At 47.3% G+C, this 21,195-nt stretch overlaps 1 protein-coding gene and 1 long non-coding RNA gene across 2 annotated transcripts in view; one reads left to right on the top strand and one right to left on the bottom strand.

Moving 5' to 3' along the window:
• LOC133252817 (uncharacterized) overlaps positions 1-9,007 on the top strand; it is a 36,119-nt gene extending 27,112 nt beyond the window's left edge. Inside the window, exons 2-4 of the long non-coding RNA XR_009738093.1 lie at positions 441-548; positions 2,069-2,188; positions 8,082-9,007. This is a non-coding gene — a long non-coding RNA (uncharacterized LOC133252817). The remainder of the gene's footprint in view (positions 1-440; positions 549-2,068; positions 2,189-8,081) is intronic.
• The window catches only part of GABBR2 (gamma-aminobutyric acid type B receptor subunit 2), a 368,988-nt gene that overhangs the window by 4,101 nt on the left and 343,692 nt on the right, over positions 1-21,195 (bottom strand). The window contains exons 14-18 of the mRNA XM_061425770.1: positions 9,001-9,111; positions 6,158-6,382; positions 4,180-4,362; positions 3,673-3,802; positions 738-855 (exon numbers count right to left, since the gene is read on the bottom strand). Coding sequence (XP_061281754.1) covers positions 738-855; positions 3,673-3,802; positions 4,180-4,362; positions 6,158-6,382; positions 9,001-9,111 — 767 coding nt within the window. The remainder of the gene's footprint in view (positions 1-737; positions 856-3,672; positions 3,803-4,179; positions 4,363-6,157; positions 6,383-9,000; positions 9,112-21,195) is intronic.

Genomic DNA, 21,195 nt, shown 5'->3' on the forward strand with positions numbered 1-21,195 from the left:
CCAGGGCTTTGCTTAGATGTCACATTCTCACTGAGCCTGCTCTGACTTCCCTGTGTAAAATTATGATCTCTTAATTTTTCTCCAAAGCACCTATCATTTACATACAGGGGTTTGCTTTTTTGTTAAGTTATTGTCTTGCCAGATAGAAGGTAAACTCCATGAAGGGAAGGATTTTTGTTTTCTTCACTTCTGTGCTTGATACATATAGGTCTCAGTAAATTAGTGTTAAGTAAATGTATTCATTTTACATGTAACAAAGGCTGTGTGCCTGCTAAGTTGGTTCAGTTATGTCCCACTCTTTGTGACCCCATGAACTGTAGCCTGGCCAGGTTCCTCTGCCCATGGGATTCTCCAGGCAAGTATACTGGAGTGGGTTGCCATTTCCTTCTCCAGGGGATCTTCCTGACCCAGGGATTAAACCCATGTCTTCTGCACTGCAGGTGGAGTCTCCTGCTGAGCCATCTGGGAAGCCCAACAAAGGAAGAGAACATGGGATTTGACATTGGACAGACCCAAGTTCAAACCCTATCCCTTGCATTTGGCAACTGGTAAGCTTTGGCAAGTCACCTTGCTTCTTTGAGTATTAGTCTTCTTATCTGTAAAATAAGCATTGTAATTTGATCTGTATCATGAAATTACCGTAGAGTTCAAATAAAGTAATGCATGTGAAAACATGGTGCCAATTGTAAACTCTTGTGCAGTACTCTGGCAATAATTCCAAAGGAGAAGGTACTTACTGTTCTGGGGAGTTTATATCTTCTATAGGATCTTTGCATGTTCGAGAGGGCTCTGTTGTGTTCCACTGTAGCTGGGGATTTTGATCGAGGTGATTTTTTAAAACGGCCTTTCCCCCATCTGAATGCAGAACAACAAAATTGCAATAATTCTATTAATTAAAAAAAAATCAACAATGTATCCATTTATAGGATACTGCCCAAGAAGGGAGAATGCAGAAGAGCCCATCTTCCCTGAGTTCTCTAAGCGCTGGTCCCTGAGCGCTCTCTTGAGCCCAAGGCAGGGAGCCTAGAAGCTCCCATCCAGGGATGGACACGGCATGCTGGAGATGTGGATGGTGCACCCTGGGACCTCCCTTTCTATAAGAAAAAAGGGAATCAAGTTGACCAATGTAGGTAACATCACTTAGTAATGAGAGGTTCTAATATGAAGGTTCTCTTCTTCGGTGTGTTAGGGATGTAATGACAAAAAAAAAAGGACTCCAAGATTGCCACAGACTGAAAAGAGTAATAATAGTAAACTGTTGGTGAGAGTATAAACTGTCATAATCTTTCTGGGAGGTACTGTCAATAAATATCAAACACTTCAAAAAGTATGTTTCTTTTACTCAGTATTTCCACTTTGAGAAACTATCCCAAAGAAATAGTTAACAATCTGTGTGACGATATATACAAGATGTTTAAATCACTATCCTTTACAATATCAGAAAGTTGGAACTAACCCAAATTTGTGCAGTAATAATGGATTTGTTATTTACTAATATGTACAAATGGGGCCTCCAAAGAAATACTGCGTAGCCACAAAACATGATGCTCTCAACCTTCTTTGTACTTCAGAACCACCTGGAGAGAACTAAAGAAATATAAAAACATGATCTTGACCTGAGAGATCTAGATTCATTTGGTTTGGAAAAGAGCTTGGGTGTTTTCTTTTTCTGCTGCAGGGGGCAACCTTATATGTATGTCATTTTGCATCCACGTGAACACAGTCAATCCTCTTCATTCACGGATTCTGTGTTTGTGAACCTGCTGACATCTGTCTGTAACCCCAGAGTTGAACACCCATGATACCTTCACTGTCATTTGATAGCACACACAGAGCATCAAAAATCTGAGTCACTCTCCCAGCTGAGGTTGAACAAGGCTCTGCCTTCTTGCTTTAGCTCTCATGCTATAAGTATGCTTATTGTGGTCTCTGAAGTACCACATTGTTCACAGTTCTGGGTGTTGTGATGGCGATTATTTCACTGTTTAGAATGGCCCCCTTGCCTAATGCTGAAGTACTGTCCAGTGTTCTGGTCAACCTCTTCTTTTGTGGTTTCTCTGTTTTACAGAAAAGATTCCCCTTCCCCTGCTGAGATTACAAAAGAAACTCTCCTATGGCTTCTTCTGGTACATTCATGGTGTCACTTTCTTATATTTAAATCTTCTATCCATCTGGAATTTATTTTTGGGTAAGTTGTGAGGTAAGGATCTAACTTTATTCTTTTCCAGGTGGCTACCCATTTATCCCAATGAAATGTATTGAATAATTCATTTTTCTCCACTAATTTGAAGTGCCCAACAAGTGCCCAATTCCTTGTTACTTATCTCAGTCTAAACTTTTAACAGTCAACCCTCAATATATAAGAATTTTATAATATTGTTTATAAAATAAAATACTTATTACTTATAAAAAGAAACTAAAGATTTTTCATTGACTTAAACCGATTTTATAAAATTAATGATATATGCTAATGACAGGATGAAAGAATAGAGAAGTATATAAAATGAAATTAATTTTCTCACCCACTCTCCTCACATACTGTCCCTTTCACACAGGTAGATACTGTTAACAATCTGGTGTTTGTTCTACCAAATCTTGTTTAAAAAATGCACTCATACAAACACATATACATACATGTGTGTGCATTTGTGTATATCTTAATTCTGGTCTTCATTGAACTTTTCTTAGAGATCATTCCATATCTGCACAAATAGATTTTTGTTGTTTGGTTACTGAGTCATATCTGACTCTGCAACACCATGGACTATAGGCTGCCAGGCTCCTCTGTCCATAGGATTCTCCAGGCAAGAATACTGGAGTGGGTTGCCATTTCCTTTTCCAGGGGATCTTCCTGACCCAAGGTTCAAACCCACATCCTCTGCATTGGCAGGCAGATTCTTTACCACTGAGCCACCTGGGAAGCTCTGCACAAATAGATACACCTCACTTTTTAACAGCTGTATCATGTGCCTTGTTTGGGGTGTATCGTAATCAATAAAACCACCCCAAATGACAAACAGGTAAGTTAATGCCAGCTTTTCTCACCTACAGGTAGTGTTACAATAAGCACTGTGTGTCTATACCTTTGACCATGTGCGACTGTTTCCAAGAGGCAGCCTCTTGCTAGGGGAATCGCTAGTGAATGAGCTTAACACCTGACATTTAGAGAGTGCCAGACCAACTTCCAAAACATTGCAGGAAAATGTCCATTTCCGTATGCTCTTAGCAACACTAGTGATCTTTTAAACATTTTTCCTAAATGTAGGCAAAAAATGGACTGTTGTTCTTCAAGTGGTTGGTGGGACTGAGCGTCATGTCATCTTATAGACTATCCCCTTCCTGTACATTGATGAGGTGTGTTTGAAACTGTAACGTTGGGAGAAGTATGAGTACATTATTCACTAAGAACAGCGTGCCCCTAATCAGAACACTGGGAATACTGGCCATGCTGTGGACACGTGGAGCTGAAACCTAGGGGACTGAGGAACAGAAGCGCCGTGCGTAGGTGGATCCCCAGGTGGGACTCCAAACACTGAACTGTGCTCAGAAGTCATGGGTTTCAGACACTCCAGCTTGGCTTGTGGGACTTCAGACCTGCCCTGCACTGCCCCTCTGAGCCTCAGGGTCTTCATCTGTAAAATATCTCATACCCAGGGTCCCGCCTCCTCCTACCTGTGCTCTCGGTGAAGTTCCCCAGGTTGAGGATGTCGTTGAGCTCTTGGTAGTGGTTCTGTTTAATGTAGGTGGTCTTTTCTGGTGTGTCCTGCAGCTGCATGGTGACCTCTTCCAAGTCTTTGTCCAGCTAGAAGACACAGGCTCCAGCTGAGTGAGAGCTCCTGCCCTGGCCCCAAGTAGGAAATTGAGTTTTCCCAACTCATTGCTATAATCTGGGGGCTCACAAATCTCTAAGAACTCCTGTCAGAGAACGTCTTGAATTGGGCATCGCTGGACCCCATAGCCTGGGCCAAGGGGGCAATAAACTCCTGTCAGATTCTGTCTAGTTTATGTTCCCCCAGCTCTTGTTGCAGCCATAGTGACAGGAGACGGGGATGCACCATCACGACGTGGCGATGCTCTGAGGGGATGTGGTGGGAAGTGGCAGCCCGGAGAGTTCCTGCACAAGGCAGAAGGGCTCAGGTGGGAGGACGGGGCCCTGATGACCAGCCCTGTGGGAGGTACCTCTGTGATCTTCATTCGCAGGCGATGGTTTTCTGACTGCAGGCCCTCTAGGCGGGATGTGCTTGCTTGGTTCACGCTGGTGACTGAGGTGGAGGTTTTAGAATCTTCTTTCTTCTGATTCTGAGTGAACTGGAATCGTCTGTTCTGAGTTGCTGCGTCTGGGTTTGTTCTCAGAGTGATGAGCTGAAAAGACAAAGGAGGGCTGAAAAAAGGACTCTGGGGTCCATACTTCCCCCATGTCCATCCAGCTGCTTCCAGGGGTCCTGTGCCGGAGGCAAGATGGGACCCTGGGAACCCCACAGTCTGGGAGTCTGGAGCCCAGGCTCAGGCTTTCTCCGTCCTTTTGTTTTGTTTGTGCCCTTGGGCAGGCCCTTCCTTTTGCTAGGTCTTGGTTTTTTCCTTGCTCCTAGATGTCTGGTCTCCGGACCCTGATTGCATGAGAATCCCAGCCATCCTGCAGAGCCCAGCCAGTGCCCCTTAGCCTCAGTCCAACTGAGCCTCATTCTGCCTTAGGCCTTACTCCACACAGAAAATAAAAACAGGGGTAGGCGACAGCTGTGAAGACAGTACACAAGCTTGTGCTTGTTAGAACCATGGCCACAGCCTCTGTTCACCAGGACCTCATGGTTCAGAGGCAAGGAGCACAGATGGAGAAGGGATCTTCACCAGGCCAGAGTGCTCACCATGCTGCTCTGGGCCTGGGCTTGGATCCGTGGAGGGTCTTTGGAAAGATGGTGAGGATAAAGGAACTCTAGGGAGAAGGAATGGCAAATGCAAACACAGGGAGGCCTGGGGCTCAGGGTGCTGATAGAGAAGGGCAGCTGTATGGTGGACAGAGTTCTTTGGGAGAGACAAGGAGATCCAATGGTCCTGGAAGGCAGTCCCGTGTTGGGGACTCGATCCTGGAGCCAGGAACGCAGTGAAGAGCTATAGAGGGTGAAAAAGCAGAGTGAACCGATAAAAGCTGGGCTTAGAATCATCTGGCATCTCTACAGGGTGGAGGGGAAGTAAGAGTGCAAGCAAAGAAGCTGTGGTGTTAACCTGGAGCCTGGGAAGGTGTTGACAGCTAAAGGAAGGAGTGTCTGCCAGAGGCATTCTAGAACAGAGCTGACACTGCCTTGCCCAGGAGGCCACAGGAGCCGTGGGACCCCAGTGGTCTCTCTCCCCCTTTTCTAAGGCAGATGCTCCCTAACTTGGGTCAATGGCTTCTCAGCTGTTTCTGTTTCCTGCTCCTCCTCTTATTCTTGAAGGTCAGGTTTCCCTCTATACAGATCAGCCTAGTGCAGGGGTCAAGGCCTCTGGTTCACCTGCCCACTGCTGGATAGGATAATGTTTGGAAAATATCTCTCAGGTCAGCCCTGCAGATAAATGAAAAATATAAGTGGTTATTAAAAATGGTTATTCCTTTTGATCCACTAGTACTACTTCTGTGACTCCACCTTAAGGTTATAATTAGAAATAAGGAAAATGTATTATGTAGAAAAAAAAAGTTCATTTATAATATAAAAATCTGGAAGAAACTGTAATACTCACCAATAAGGGATCAAGTGGATGAGTAAATTACAGTACTTGCCCTCAATTATGATTATAAACTGTGGGACAGTACAAAGGGCAGAAGTTAAAAAGGCAAACTACAAAGTGTACGATAATTGTAGCTATATCTGAAAAAGCGTCTCTGCGTAAATCATTTAAAAAAAAAAAGACTGTTAATCAGAAATACTAACAGTAAAAAAAACAAACCATAATATTAACAGTGATTATTTTTGGGCAGCAGGACTATGTAAGATTTCTGAAAAATCTGGTTTTGCTTTTCTGCATTTTCCAAACTTCCTGTGATGTTAACTGTGGTCATTATTATTATTATTTTTTAAGTGCATAAAACTTTCAGAAGCGGAAGAAACATGGCAATCCCCTTGTGAGGGAGCCAGAGGCCAGATGCCGGGGAGGTGAGGGTGGGCTGTCGGCGGCCGCCCCATACCTTCGGCACGAACACCAGGCAGAGGGTGATGGTGCTGCAGAAGATGATGACCAGGGCCACAATGCAGAACTGCACGTTTGGCTGGTCCCGCGTCAGGAAGGACACGGCTGCCCCAATGATGCACATGATCCCCACGTTGTAGACGCTCATCCCGATGTACTTGCTGTCGTTGAGCGCGGGGATGCTGACGTTTCGGGTCTCCCAAGCTAAGAAACAGCCGAACAACTGGAACAGTGAACAGAGAGGGGAGATGGTTGTTAGCAAGTGGCGGCATGCGCTCCTGCTCTGAGAAGCGACAGAGCTGAGGGTTTTTCTGTTACTCCTGCCTACTCTGCAGTAAGGGCCAGCGGGATTGCTGCTGGCCAGGTCTTTTGGATCTCACAGTCTGTCCCCACCTGTGGCCCTGGGTTGAGTCCTGCCTAGGAAATGCAGAGTGGGGTGTTACACTGTCTGTTCTCCTTTTACTTCCACCACTGGTTTACACACAGGTTCACAGGAGGCCTCAGTGGGAAGGAATTTCAGACACGGTCTCAACCACATTCCCTCCCTTTACAGAGAGCCGGGAGGCCCAGAAAGGAGGATGGGACTTGCCCAAGGCCACAGAGCAACACGGTGATAAAAGTGGACTGTCTCTAGACAGTCAGGCAGGTCTTTTTCTCTTAAACCAGGCAGAACTCATGTGTCTAGGAGTTGTGTTATCCTCCAATGCACCGAGCCACCAAGAATAGTGAGACTCCATTTCCTAGTTGTCCTTGAAGCTAGGTACGGCATATGACTGGGTTCAAGACAGTGGTTCAAGAAGTGGTGTGTATAAGCTCCAGGAAGTGTCTTCAGAGGAGAAGGCTATTCCTCTTCCACCTTCTTAGTAGATGGAGTGGAATGTGATGGCAGGAGCTTAAGCAGTCATCTTAGACCATGATGTGGAAGTTGTATGATGAAGGTGAAGGAGACGAGATCCAAAGGGCTCAGATTCTAGGAGCCTCCACGCCAGCCCTTTTGCTTACCTGAGAGGGAAATTATCTATTCTTAAACCACTATTATTGTGAGTTCTCTGTCACTTGCAGTTTTGAAAAGTGAAAGTGTTAGTCACTGAGTTGTGTCTGACTCTCTGTGACCCCATGGGCTGTAGCCTTGCAGCCTTCTTTGTCCATGGGATTCTCCAGGCAAGAATACTGGGGTGGGTTGCCATTCCCTTTTCCAGGGGATCTTCCCAATCCAGGGATTGAACCCGAGTCTCCTGCATTGCAGGCAGATTCTTTGCCATTTGAGCCACCAGGGGAAGCCCTCACTTAAAGCTCTATTCCTGACTAGTACATTTCCAACAGAAATGAACAGGATAGAAGTCAAATGTGATCTGAAGTAGGATGTGCTCTGAAGTACGCTCATCCCAATGTACTTGCTTTCATTGAGCATGGGGATGCTGATGTTTCAGGTCTCCCAAGCTAAGAAATGACCGAACAACCAGAACAGTGAACAGAAAGGAGAGATGGTCGAGGGTTTAGCCTCCCCTCTGAGGGTTGGGCAGGTTGCAGAGAAGGTGCAGAGGGGTGCTGGGTGGAACGGTGGGGTGGGCGGGAGAGCTGACCACAGCCATTGAATGGTGCAGGGGCCTTGGCTGGGGTCCAGCCCCTCCAGGAGGCCATCCTACAAAGGGTTCCTTTCCCTCTGGCTTTATCACTGAAGAAGTCTGGGCATCCAACAGCTGCATGAACCAGTTAACATCATCCCAAGGGCCTACACTATCTCATAGGGCTTCTATCCAGATAAAATGAGAGGATGGATGTGAAAGCATTTCATAAGCTGGTATATCCATTATAAGTTAATAATTATTTTGTAATTTATATTTTTACAACCATAGTTGTTCCCTCTCTTCTAGGTGTGTTATCTTACAGACTGTTTAATTGTTATTTTTAATTCCAATCAGAATGGGAACCAGAAGCCCAGGAAGCAAGATACTGAGAGAGGGAAGGAAGCCACACTGCTGAACGCCTGCTTCATTCTGGTTTCTTCAATCCTACAGCTGGGTGTGGCTGTCTGCATCCTAGACGGGAGGAAGCAGAGGCCGGGCAAGTCCACAGACCTGCCTGGGTTCTTCTGGCAATGTGTTACAGGGCTGGATGTGTGTCTGGGTACCTCCTCTCTGCCGCAGAGGCAGACGGTGGCTTAACTTTCCTGTGGAAGGATCTGAGGGTGCAGTGGCCAGTGTCCTGACCCTGAAGGTATTTAGGTGCAGGTGTGTTTTGCACAGGATGTGGAGAGAAGATTCAAGGGTCAACCCAGGATACGGTCGGGTGGAACTGCCCTTTCAAGTCCTTCCCAACCTTAAAATTTGACAGTTGTGTGAGGTGGGCTTGGTATGTGATCTTTGTATAACAGATGAATGGAGTGGAAAGAGTATTGGGTTTGGAGGTTACCAGGTGGCCGCCAGCAAACCCTTGAACATGTCTGAGCCTGACTTTCTGCATCTGCAAAAGGAGATGATTCCACCCACCTCCCACAGGATATGAACATGCACTGGATGTCAACAGACCGCTGTCAGGGAGCAGGACAGTGGCAGCTGGGAGGCACACTCACAGGTTTGGGGGTTATTCTGCCACTTACCAGCTCAGTGACCTTGGGCAAACCAAGCCTCGACGTCCTCATCAGTGAAATGGGGATATTATTTGTATGTATCTTATATGGTTGCCGTGGGATTGAAATGGTACGTGCCCGGCACTGAGAGTGGCAAAGAGCAAGGGCTTAGTCCTGGGGGTTCTGCTTACTTTTACGTTGACGGAGACCCCTAGAGAGGGAGCTCTGCCAGAGAAATATCTCCCCTACTATGCCTGTAGCTCTGCACCTACCATGAGAAGCCCCTTATAGGCATAGACGATGCCAAGCCAGATGGTCATGTGGGTGTTCTCACAGTGCTCCAGGAGAGGCCGGATGGAGATGTCCCGTCCTGCTGGGTCCGGCTGTGTGAAGAGAAAACAGAAACCCAGGGATGGCACCGGACACCCTCCTAACAGGCAGGTCCCTGTTTCATAGCCCATTTCCATCCCATGAGCCACAGCCAGTACTACCATCCAGGAGGCCTTTTGAACCCCATCTCTTGTGTTCCGTGGGGCTCCGCCCTCAGCCAGCATTGACTGCTTTCTGTTTGTTGGTTGTGATTAGCTCTAAACTTCAGTTATCTGAGTTTTTTTATGCCTTTCCGACTTGAATCAGAGCGAAGAGAGTAGGGACTGGGTCACTTCTGTGCCATAGGACATAGCATAAGACCTGGCCCAGAGCAGGCATTCACCCATAGCATGTGTTAAAAGAGTGAAGGCAAGAATGAGGCAGAGTCAGGGCAGGAGGCTTCGGGTTTCTCTGGAATTAACTTGGGTAGTTGGAAATGTAGTATCTGGTGGCTAGACCAAGCATGGGGCCTGCCACATCCCTTGAAGGAGACCCTCGTGCCCACCACCTCCATGGAGGAAGCAGTGGTAGCAGCCATGTTATGCACCACATGACGCACTCTGGGCCAGAGCTGATTTTACAAGGGGTAGACACTCTGAACTCAGGCAGCCAATCCAGAGGCTTGTCAGAGACCTATGCACTTTCCTAGTGCAAAGTGCTCTGCCTCAGAGGGGTGGTAGAGAGGATTCAACCCGAGCGTCCTTCTCTGAGGAAAGTGAGCTGAGAAACTCCAGGAGAGAATCAGCCAGATGGTGGTAAGAGGAGAAAAATACAACCAGAGAATGAAAAAATATAAACTGTACATATATTTTTAGTGAGCCATTTGAGAGTTAAGTTTCAGACATCATGGCCCTTCTTCATCCCTAAATAGCATGTATTTCCTAAGAACAAAAAGATTCTCTTATATAACCACAGATACCTACCAAATTCAGGAAATATAATATTGATACAGTATATTATCTAATACACTACCTATTTTTTAATTTTGCTGATTGGTCCAGTAATGTCCTTTTAGGACCCAGTCAAGGACCATGTGTTACATTTACTTATTGTGTCTGTAGTCAGTCTTGGAACCAGCCCTTTATCCTTCAATCTTAAGACCTCAGGAAGCCTAAAAATAAACCCACATACAATTACAATCAATTAATCTTTGACAAAGGAGGCAAAAATATAAAATAGGAAAAGACAGTCTATTCAGCAGTGGAGCTGGGAAGGTTAGCTGTATGTAAAACAATCAAGTTAGAACACACCCTCACACCACACACACAAAAAACCAAAATGGCTTAAGACTTAAACGTAAGATACGACACCATAAAACTCAAAGCGAGCAAAGGCAAATCATTCTCTGACATAAATCATATCAATGTTCTCTTAGTCTCTCAAGGCAGTAGAAATGAAAACAAAAATAAACAAATAGGACCTAGTTAAGCTTAAAAATTTTTGCACAGCCAAAGAAGCTATTAAAAACAAAAAAAGCCAGGAAATTCTGTGGAGATCCAGTGGGTAAGACTCTGCACTCCCACTGCAGGTGCACAGGCTTGAGCCTCGTTAAGATCCCGCGTGCTGTGTGGTGCAGGCCAATACCCAAAGAAGCAACAAGACCCCAGAACAGTCTGTAGAGTGGGCAAAAATATCTGCAAGTGAGGCTACCAACAAGGGCTTAATATCCAAAATATATAAACAGCTCATACATACAATTCAAAAACAACGAAAAACCTCCAAACTGAATCAAAAAATGGGTAGAAGACCTTAATAGACATTTCTCCAAAGAAGACGTATAGATGGCCGACAGGCACACGAACAGATGCTCAACATCACTGATTATTAGAGAAATGCAAATCAGAACTACAATGCGGTAGTACCACCTTATACCGATCAGTATGACCATCATTAAAAAGTCTACGAATAACATGCTGGAGAGAGTGCAGAGAAATGGGAACCCTCCTACACTGTTGGTGGGAATGTGAATTGGTGCAGCCACTGTGGAAAACGGTATGGTGGTCCCTTAGAAAATTAAAAATAGCATTACTATATGATCCAGCAGTCCCACTCCTGAGCATACACCTGGGCAAAACTATAATTCAAAAAGATACATGCACTCTTATAGTCGCAGCAGCACTATTTACAATAGCCAAAACATAGAAACAACCTAAATGTCCAATGATGGATGGATGGATAAAGAAGATACATATATACAGTGGAATACTACTCATAAAAAAGAAGGAAATAATGCAGCAACATGGATGCAACTAGAAATTATCACTCTTGGTGAAATAAGGCAGAAAGAGAAAGACAAATACCATATGATATCACTTACATGTGGGATCTAAAATATGGCACAAATGAATGTATCTACAAAACAGACACACAGACATGGAGACCAGACTTAGAGTTGCCAAGGAGGAGGGTAAAGGGGAGAGGGATGGACAGGGAGTTTGGGGCTGGGAGATGCAAACTATTAAATTTAGAATGGATAAACAACAAGGTCCTATTGTATAGCACAGAGAACTATATTCCAATCTCCTAGGATAAACCATAATGGAAAAGAATATTTGAAAGTATGCATATAATTGAGTCACTTCACTGTACAACAGAGATTGGCACAGCACTGTAAATATACTTCAATACAAAAAAGACCTCAGCCCACGTCAGTCTTTCGTGTCACTGGCATTTCTGAAGATTCCAGGTTATTTTGTAGAATGTCTTTCCATTTGGGTTTGTCTGAATGTGCTTTCATGACCAAATTCTGGTTATACATTCTTGGCAGGAAGCCTAGGTAAGTGAAGTTCTCATCTCCTCGGTGTTTCACATCAGGGTCACTTTATGACACTTTGTCCCATTATTGGTGATGTTTGTGATCATTTGGTTGAGATGATGTCTACCAGATCTCTCCACTTCAGAGGTACCTATTTCCCTCTTGTAATTAATAAATAATCTGTGGGAGATACTTTGAGACTGTGTGAGTATCCTGTTCCCCCACAAACATTAGCTCAGTGCTTGCAGCTTCCATTCATGATTCCTATTTTGAGTCATATTACTTTGGTGGCTGCAAGATGGTGATTTCCTAACATTCCATTTAAGTACTTGGCAATATACTGTTAATAAGATATTTCCTTTCCTGCCACTCATTCATGTATATCAGTATAGACTTACGATCCTTTTAGACTCAGTGTTTTATAATCCATTACTGTTATTCATTTTGTTTGAAATTTTCCAGATTTGGCCAGTAGGGAACCCCTTCATGCTGCCTCCTGTGGTTTTTCAATATGTCCTCATAGTTTTTTGGGAGCATGTTCCTACTTCTAGGCATAAGATGTTCCAGGCTCTCCTTGTATTCTCCTTGCTCTAGTCTTGGAATCAGCTATTTTCCTGAGGAGTTCTGGTTCTTTTTAGCAGAGAATAGTATTTAGAAACATATCTGGATACTTGATGTGCTCACTGTTCCTGGGCTATCATTACTTCTACACCCTTTTATCTGTCTTTCTATCTGTCTGTCTATCCATCCACCCACCACCACTCTAGCTATCTCTTCATCATCTATCTATAGATATAAATAAAACCCAATACCACTGCTTCTTGCTTACTCTCCCCATTCCATATTTGCATTTTTATTCTCCCTCAGTGAGATCCCTGGTTTCTAGCAACATCAGGATGTTCACCCATTTTCTCCATTCTATAACAGACACAAAATAGTTTCAAAATCGCTACATCCACACACTACCAATAACAAATTTACTGTGCTGAAGATTTCCTTGTAAATTTGTTTGTCTGCAGCACAGATCCCACTGAGGGTATCTCATCAAAGAACTGTGTTCTGGATGTTGCCTTTTAAGGCCCATGATAAAGCCCCACTTCTGAGGGTGAAAAGTAGGCACCCCCAGGGTCAGTCACAAGGAAGAAGGGGCATGTTGGTGGGATCCAGGGATGGGAAAGGTCTTGGTCAGGTGGAGGATGGAAACTATTTCTTTTAGCCCTGCTAACTAGATTTGACTTTCAAGGCATGCCATTGTCTGGGTACCTGGGGAAAGATGATGCTCCCACATGGATGCAGGAAGATGGGAGGGATGGGGCCAGTGGACTCAGGCCATTTTGTAACTAGATCATCCAGTGGCATGTTCTCAGGATGATTCCCCTTTCATTGTCCCAAGTCACAGAAAGCCTCAGCTTAGCTTCTGGAGTGGTGGCCGTGGGGGCCACAAGAGCCGTCTGCAGTGGTGGCCAAGGGGAAACACCCCAGGGTAAGGTCTAGAGATTTCCTCTCCTCTGCTACCGACCCAGATTCTAAGAGTGGTGGGGGCTTCTTGATGTCCCTTCAGTGTTTAATTGAGGAGACTGGGAAGGGACTTGGCCCCAAGGTCAGCAGTGACCTAATGGCACAAGTGGGTTTACTCCAATGTCTGACAACTAAGCAGACCTCAGAATGAAGAAGCACAGGCCCATTACAGTCTTACGTGAACAGCAAGCCCATTAATGATGGTTGGGTCTGTTGTTCTACAATGGCGATAATTTATGATGAACTCGTAGATTCTGGGTAGAAAGGACTGATTCTGTCATACTCCATTGTTCAATGTAATGAACAGTCCATTCATGGGAAGCTGACAATGACTGCTTGGCTTATATACCCCCATGGACAGAGCCCCTTCCTCCCACTCTTGATGAGATGGCTGCACAGGTTTTCTTTCTTTCTTTTTTATTTTTATTAAACCAGAACCTTCTCCTATACCTCCGACCACTGATACCAAACTCCTGTGTCTGCACGCTCTTCCTCAGGAGGGCAAGATCTAAAGTGAAGCATGTATTGCCTCTCCCCACAACTTGGCCTGGTCCTCCTAAACTGCTTCAATTTACCTTTGATCAGCAAACCTAGAACTGAGCTCAACACTTCAGGTGGTAGGTACTAAGCACCCTTGCTCCAGATCTCCTTGGCTTTCTAAATAACTGCCTTCCATTGGTGATTCACATGTTCCTTATGGTTAGGACCCCCTAGGTGGAGGCTTCCCTAGTAGTCCAGTGGTGAAGGCTCCATGCTCCAAATGCAGCGCACCTGGGTTTGACCCCTGGTCAGGGAACTAGATCCCACATGCCGAAACGAAGAGTTCACATGCCACATGAAGATCAAAGATCCTGCCTGCCGCAGCTGAGACCCAGCCCAGCCAAATAAACCGTATCTTTTAAAAAGACCCCATAGGTAGTTTTCATGGAGCTGCAGCTAGCTCTGTCTTTTCCCTTTGGCAACTGGCATTCCAGCCTCAGTACCCTTTGCCTTGTCAGTAACCCTCTCCTCGTGCCCTCCATCCTGCTCTGCTCTGCCCTCTTCAAATCCTGAAATTTAAATTCTTGTATCCGGTCTTTCAGCCCCCCATTCACCCCATTAACCGCAAGCATAGCCTTGCCTGCAGAGGTGGGAGGGAAGCATAGAGTTCTGCCTAGAGTTCGAGGGTCATGGTTGGTAGAAATGGTTCTACTCCATCTCCCAGCATGCAGGCACTGATGCAGAAATAAGCCACATGTACCTGCTGGCCATCAGTGTCTCTCTCATGTCTGTGCACACTGGTCACAGATCAGTGATTTGGGGTGGTTTTATGGGTGATGAAGTTTAGGTACTCATGGGGCTAGAGGACAGGAGTCTGAATACAAAGTCAAATGAGCCCTGCATTGAGTTTCAAAGCAAACATAACAGCCATGCCCTTTCTTGTATGATCCATCTTGACAGTGTCTGGGGCTGGAGTTCAGAATGCTCTGAGCAGTCACACACACATTCCCGACCAGGCAACGGTAGAAGGCAGGGGACCTGGGCCATTACCCGAGCGCTTACTTGGTGTCATTGTCGTGCACAAAAGCGCCACTAGAGGGCGCCAAATAACCGTGAGGAGGGTCCACCGGGCAGCTGAGGATCACCCTCTGCCGGGGGTACAGAGCTACTTCTGAGGCTCCGTGGGGCCACAAGTGGTGAGCTGTCAGTAGCATCCTATGCTATTCGAGAAGGCACTCAACTGGCCTTAAATGAAGCCAGACTTCAGGCACATTGGAGGAACTACCCCTCTACCCCCCCCCCCCCCCCCCCCCCCCCACTCTGGGGCAGTGGGTGAAGTAGAGTTGGGGGAATATGGCGGGATACTGGGGAAGGAGGGGTCAGAGGGCCCAGGCTGTACCTGACTGTGGCACTTCCCCCGCTTCTAGTGGGCTGGCCATGGAGGCCAGCACCAGGGAGCACAGGGCATTGACCCCTGGGATCTGATGTCAGGGCCTGAGCCAGGATCTCAGGCCCACTTCTCTGTACAGTTGTGGACTGTGTTATTTCCACTAGCCTAAGACTGTTTCCCTTTTCCCAGATGACTGGCCTACAGGAACTTTCAGCTTGCTTTTTCCTCTTTTTTATTTTCCTTCCTTCCTTGTTGTTCACATGGGCAATTTCCTAAGTAATCATTTATTCATTCATTGCATAACTGTTAAGTACTGCACTGCCATCTTCCAGGTAACTGTTTTGGGCATGGGGAAGGCAGGACTGATGAGAGCCGTGTCCTCAGGGGGCTTCCATTCTAGTAAGATCAGGACAGTTTCATGAGAGACGACCTCAGAGGGGAATGGGCTGGCCTCAGCCAGTAATAGCCACCCTAACACCAAGAGCTGCCTTGTCCTGAGTGACGAGTGTGCTGGTTGTGGACCTGTGAGCTCTATACATGTTGTCTTGTTGAAGGTGCACAAGAACCTAACAAGGTGTTAACCTCGTTTTACATGAGGAAACATGCGCCAAGAGGTGAAGAAACTTGCCCTAAATCTCCGGCTATTAAGTGTCAGAGCTGAATTCAAATCCAGGTTTGTCTGATTCCCAAACCAATGTTTGTTCTTTCTTCTCTGGGTGAGTCCCCTAACTGGCCCTGCCTCATATTCCAAGGAGACAGTGGGTCTAAACCTGTTCTCTAGACTGTGAGGTACTGCTCAGGGAGAAATGGCTTAATTGCTAAACACTCGACAGGGGCCTCCCTGAAGCCCCCGGAGCTCTGGGAAGGCTGTGCTTTGGTGCTGTGAGAAATCAAGCTGATAAAATGCTCTTTCTGCTTGACAGGGTGCAGTGCCCAGCAGAGCAGCCACGCCTGTCTGTGATGGCCGGAGGCTGCACGTGCTCACACCTGACTCTTGGTCCGGCCGCTGCTCAGCAGGAGGCAGGCAGACGCTGCCCGGGAAAGCCTCCCCCATCTGTGCAGTGAAAGGAGAGCAGCTGGCCTGAGAGTCCCTCTGCATGATGCAATTATTCACAATGTAGGTCAGTGGCCCCTACAAACATCCGGCTTTGTCAGGCTGCACAAGTGGACCAGCAAGGGTCTGAGCATGGCTTGAAACCTTGAGGCCTGGAAGGTCAAAGGGCTGGGTCCTGCTATAGACTCACTGGGTGACCTTGGGCAAGTCCTCGCCTTTTTCTTGACCTCAGTTTCCCATCTGCAAATGAGCCCAGGGGTTAATTTATAGTATAGTTAATGTAAGCCTGAGTAACTGAGAGATGACTCTATTTGTCTTACATCTCACAAGTGTATTTGTCCTACATCCACTCATTCAGAATCGACTTGGCCAGTAGTTCTCCTGTGCCTGCTGTGTACTGCGCACTGTGCTGGATGCTGGGGTCTGGCTGTGTAAGGATGCTTGCCTTCTTGGAGCGTGCAACCCAGGGAGGGCACAGCAATGTGACGAACCACAGGGCACAGGTACAAATAGAGGGGTAAGGGGTGTTCCTGAAGGGAACTACAAGGCTCTGATGGCTACGAGCCAGAGGACCCACTTCAGATCAGGTTGTCAGGGGAGGCTCTTCTGGAGTGGCGACATTTAGTCTGAGATCTGAATGGTGGAAAGACCAGTCAAGTGAAACCCTTGGGGGAGAGCATTCCTGGGAAAGGGAACAGCAAGGTGGCAAGACCTGAAATGGCAAAGACTTTGGCATGTTTTAGGAACCAAAAGGAGGCCGGTATGGCTGGAGTGTAATGAGTGAGGGGCCAGCATTGCTCCTCACTCCTTATATAATGTGCACACAAACCACCCCAGGGTCTTGTTAAAGTCCAGACGGCTCAGTAGGTCTGGGCGGGGCGAATTTTAGGGATTCCCAGGGATTCCCATCAAGTTTCCAGGGATGCTTGATGCTGCTGGTCCAGGACTGGCCTTTGGGCAGCGAGGCCTCAAAGGATCTTAAGCAACAGGATGACATCTGGTCCTCAGCTTAGCAGGCCTGTGGTTAAGAATGCAGACTCCTTCAAAAGGGAACCCTCCTACACTGTTGGTGGGAATGTGAGTGGGTGCAGCCACTGTGGAGAACAGTGTGGAGGCTCCTCAGAAAACTAAAAACAGGATTACCATATGATCCAGCAATCCCTCTCCTGTCCTGATACCCAGACAAAAGTACAATTCCAAAAGATACGTGCACCCCTATGATCACAGCAGCTCTATTCACAATAGCCAAGACATGGATACTACCTAAACATCCACTGACAGATGAATGGGTAAAGAAGAATGTGGTGCATATACAGACAATGAGCACTGCTCAGCCATAAAAAAGGAAACAATGCCATTTGCAGCAACATGGATGCAACTAGAGATGATCATACCAAGTGAAGTGAGTCAGAAAGACAAGTGACACCTGATATCACTTACACGTGGAATCTAAAATATGGCACAAAGGAACCCATCTATGAAACAGAGAGACAGACAGGTGGATGCCACAGAGGGAGGGGGTTGATGGAAGGATTGAGTGGGAGGTTGGGGTTAGCAGATATAAGCTTTAATATAAAGGATGGATAAACAACAAGGCCCTACCGTGTAGCACAGGGAACTATATTCAGTATCCTATGATGGCAACCCACTCCAGTGTTCTTGCCTGGAGAATCCCAGGGACGGGGGAGCCTGGTGGGCTGCCATCTATGGGGTCGCACAGAGTCGGACATGACTGAAGTGACTTAGCAGCAGCAGCGTGATAAACCACAATGGAAAAGAATATATAAAAATGTATATATACATGTAACTGAATCACTTTGCTGTCAGCAGTAATTAACACAACATTATAAATCAAATATAGTTCAACTGAAAAAAGTGAAGACTGCTTTTGTCACTCACACACCTCGAGAGTGTCAGCTGACACAAGGGCAGACTTGTCATTGCATGTCTGCGTGTTCAGACCCTGGGTAGGGAGGGTGAGGAGCCTGGTGGGGGGGCATGAAGGGCGCCATGTGCATCGCCTGTGATTGTGGGGCCCTTGGCTCTGCTCTCAGACCTTTCAGGCTGCCACTGCTGTAGGTAGCTCAGCTTCCCAGGCCCCACCTGGCTAGAGATTCTTTAAAGGAGGGGGTTCCTTCCACCTTTTGACCGGCTCCCAGAAGCTGGCTTTTGGCCTCCTTTTTAAATTTTAATTTCAAAGCTGATTTTTGAAATATATGGTAAAATTGGTAGGTTTCTCTCCTGGAGGTGTGTGTATAAATGTGAGTTTGAGTGTGTGTGGCAGGGAGAGGTGGGAGCATGTCTGATGCTTCTGGGCTGCATTTCAGTCTTGAGACGCTTCTCTTGTCCTGGGAAGGCATGTGAGTCAGCACTGCCTCTTTTAGGGGAAGATTGTGGGGTGGGGCGGGGGTCCCACCAAGGAAGCCAAGGCAGGGAGAGAGGGGCCACTGGGCTCAGATCCCAAGTCCATCCCTTGCCAGCTGTGTGACTGTGAGCACGTCTCTAAGCCTTTCTGAGCCGTGATTTCCTCATCTGCAACCTCCCAGTTTGGCACAGTGATCAAGAGTGGTAACTAGCATGTTTAGCAGGCTTTTGAAACTTGAAAGCCTGCTCCTTATGTGTAAACCATCATCATTATCTCCCACTGCAGAGAGCCACAGAGCGCTGGAGCCAGGAGGAAACTTCCAGACTTCTCTGGGGCCGGTTGCTTATCTCAACAGCAGCAGCCCCACATCTCCGAGGCAGCAAAGCTCTAAGCTGTCATTTCAAGGTAAGGTTTTCTTTTTAGACTGTTTGATTATGAGTTTAGGTGGATTTTTTCAGAATCCCAGATCCAGAAGGGACCTGTGAGATCACCCACAAGCGTTTCTGTCTGGGGGCACTTCCGGCAATTATTTCCATGTGATTCTTTGCCACGAGGGACTGTCTGTTCAGTGCAGGGCACTCAGAACCTCTGGTCTCTCAGCACTGAATGCCAGGAATGTCCTCTGGTCACCATGGCAGCCAAAATCTCCCTCCCCAGGCTTCCTCACTTTTAAAACACTAAAGGGATTACGTTCTAGTCCAATTCTTCTTTTTACAGATGGAGAAACAGGCCCAGAAAAGGACTCCTAGCAAGTGGGTGACTGACTGGAGACACAGGCGCAGGTGTCCTGACCTTGCTCCCATGCCCTGCGCTGCACTGCACAGCCTCATGGGCTGCTCACCAGCTAACATTTATTGGAATGGACCGTTCCCAGGCACCAGTCATGGCCAAGTCAGCCCCTGGAGCTGGCCTGAGGGCTTTTGGACTTATCCAGTCTGCTGGTACTGTGCACCCTTGCTCAGGTGTGCCTGGGGCCCAGAGCGGCTCGCCCTATCCTCACTGGCCCTACCCGCCTGGAGTCCTGCTTTGTGGAGGGAGATGAAGTGGAGGAGATGGCTGGGGCCTGGCTGGGGAGGGCAAGGAGCCTGGGCTCAGCACTGGAATGCCTGGTCCTGTTCAGAGCGGCATCCTGAGTTTGACCTTGGAATCTAGCAGGAAATTCTGTGGTCGTGTAAGGGTCATAACTGAGGTAAGAATTATCTTGGGGAAGTTAAGGGCTGACAAGTGCAATAATAGGTCCTAACATTTCTAGTCACAGCTCATACATGCAGTCATATTAAGGGCTCTTTTTGATTTTGACCTCAGGAGCCAGGAATTTTATATTCATGTTGCAGGTGAGGACACTGAGGCTCAAAGAAGACAAGAGACTTGCTTATGGTGACAGAGCAAGTCAGAGGCAAAGCCAAGCCAGACCTCTGTCCTGTAAAGCAAGTCGGGGCAGCTTGGCTTCTGTGGCTTGGTCCTGCTCCCCTTCCTGTGGATACAGGCCTGCAGGGGTGCCCCTGCTCTCTGCAGGCCTTTGTCTGAGGCCTCTGGGGCAAGCTCAGAGCAGAAAAACTCCCAAATGTTGCTGCTGAATGCAAAGCCAAGAGGTGCTTGAGAGGGCTTGGGGGTGTCCACAAGGCACTCTGTGAGCGGGTGATGGTGCCGCTGCTCCGCTTTACTTCATGGTCTGCAGCGCCCTCCTGGCACAGGGGTAGGGCGTCACACACTTCAGCGGGCCCGACTGTGCTGGGTAGTGAGAGACCAGGGCCCAAACTGGCACTTCCCCAAAAGAAATGATGACCCAGTGCTGAGGACAGGGAGGTGGCCCCACACCCCTCAAGAGAGAGTCACCAGGGAATGGCTGGGCCCCAGGTGGGAGCCTTCCTCGGCCCTAGGGCAGAGAGACACTCGTGCCCCTCAGGCAGTGTGCAGGGCTGCAGGTGTGCTGAACTTCACCTCTACAGCATTTAACATTTTCAGACTTCAGAGTCAGTATTTAAACCTCAGGTGATTCCACACAACACCCAGATTTCTGGCCTCTTTTGGAAATGAGAGACTCAGCAGCACAGGACCTGTCCGTGTGCCTCACTGCTCCTGAGCTGGGCCCGTCTCCACCCTCCGGTATCCTGGCCAGCACGGCTCCAGTATTCGCTACAGAATCAAACAAACGCTTGGAAGGGCTTATAATTCTAAGGGCATATTTGAAGCAAGTGTGACAGCTGTTCTTTCTTAAGTTGGTAAAAGAACTGGAGAGAGAGAGAGAGAGAGAGAGAGGTGGTTGAAAGCAACTGATGTGGGTGAGGACAGGTGGACTTCACTGTTGGAGAAATCACCACTGTCTTAGCAGCTGGAGGAGAATTCCCCTCAGGGGAGCAGCGACTTTGGTGGAAAGCGCTGGCTCTGGGAAGGTGAGCGTCACGGGCACCAAGTGTTCAGAGGAGGCCAGGGGCCCCGCGGGAGCCAAGAAAGGGATTGACCGGCTCCTGGAAGAGAGGACTGAGGAGGGGGCAGGCGGCTGGGCCACCATGTTCCTCCCCCACAGACTTGTGCA

This window comes from Bos javanicus, chromosome 8 (genome assembly GCF_032452875.1).
Source record: "Bos javanicus breed banteng chromosome 8, ARS-OSU_banteng_1.0, whole genome shotgun sequence".
Classification (NCBI taxonomy): domain Eukaryota; kingdom Metazoa; phylum Chordata; class Mammalia; order Artiodactyla; family Bovidae; genus Bos; species Bos javanicus.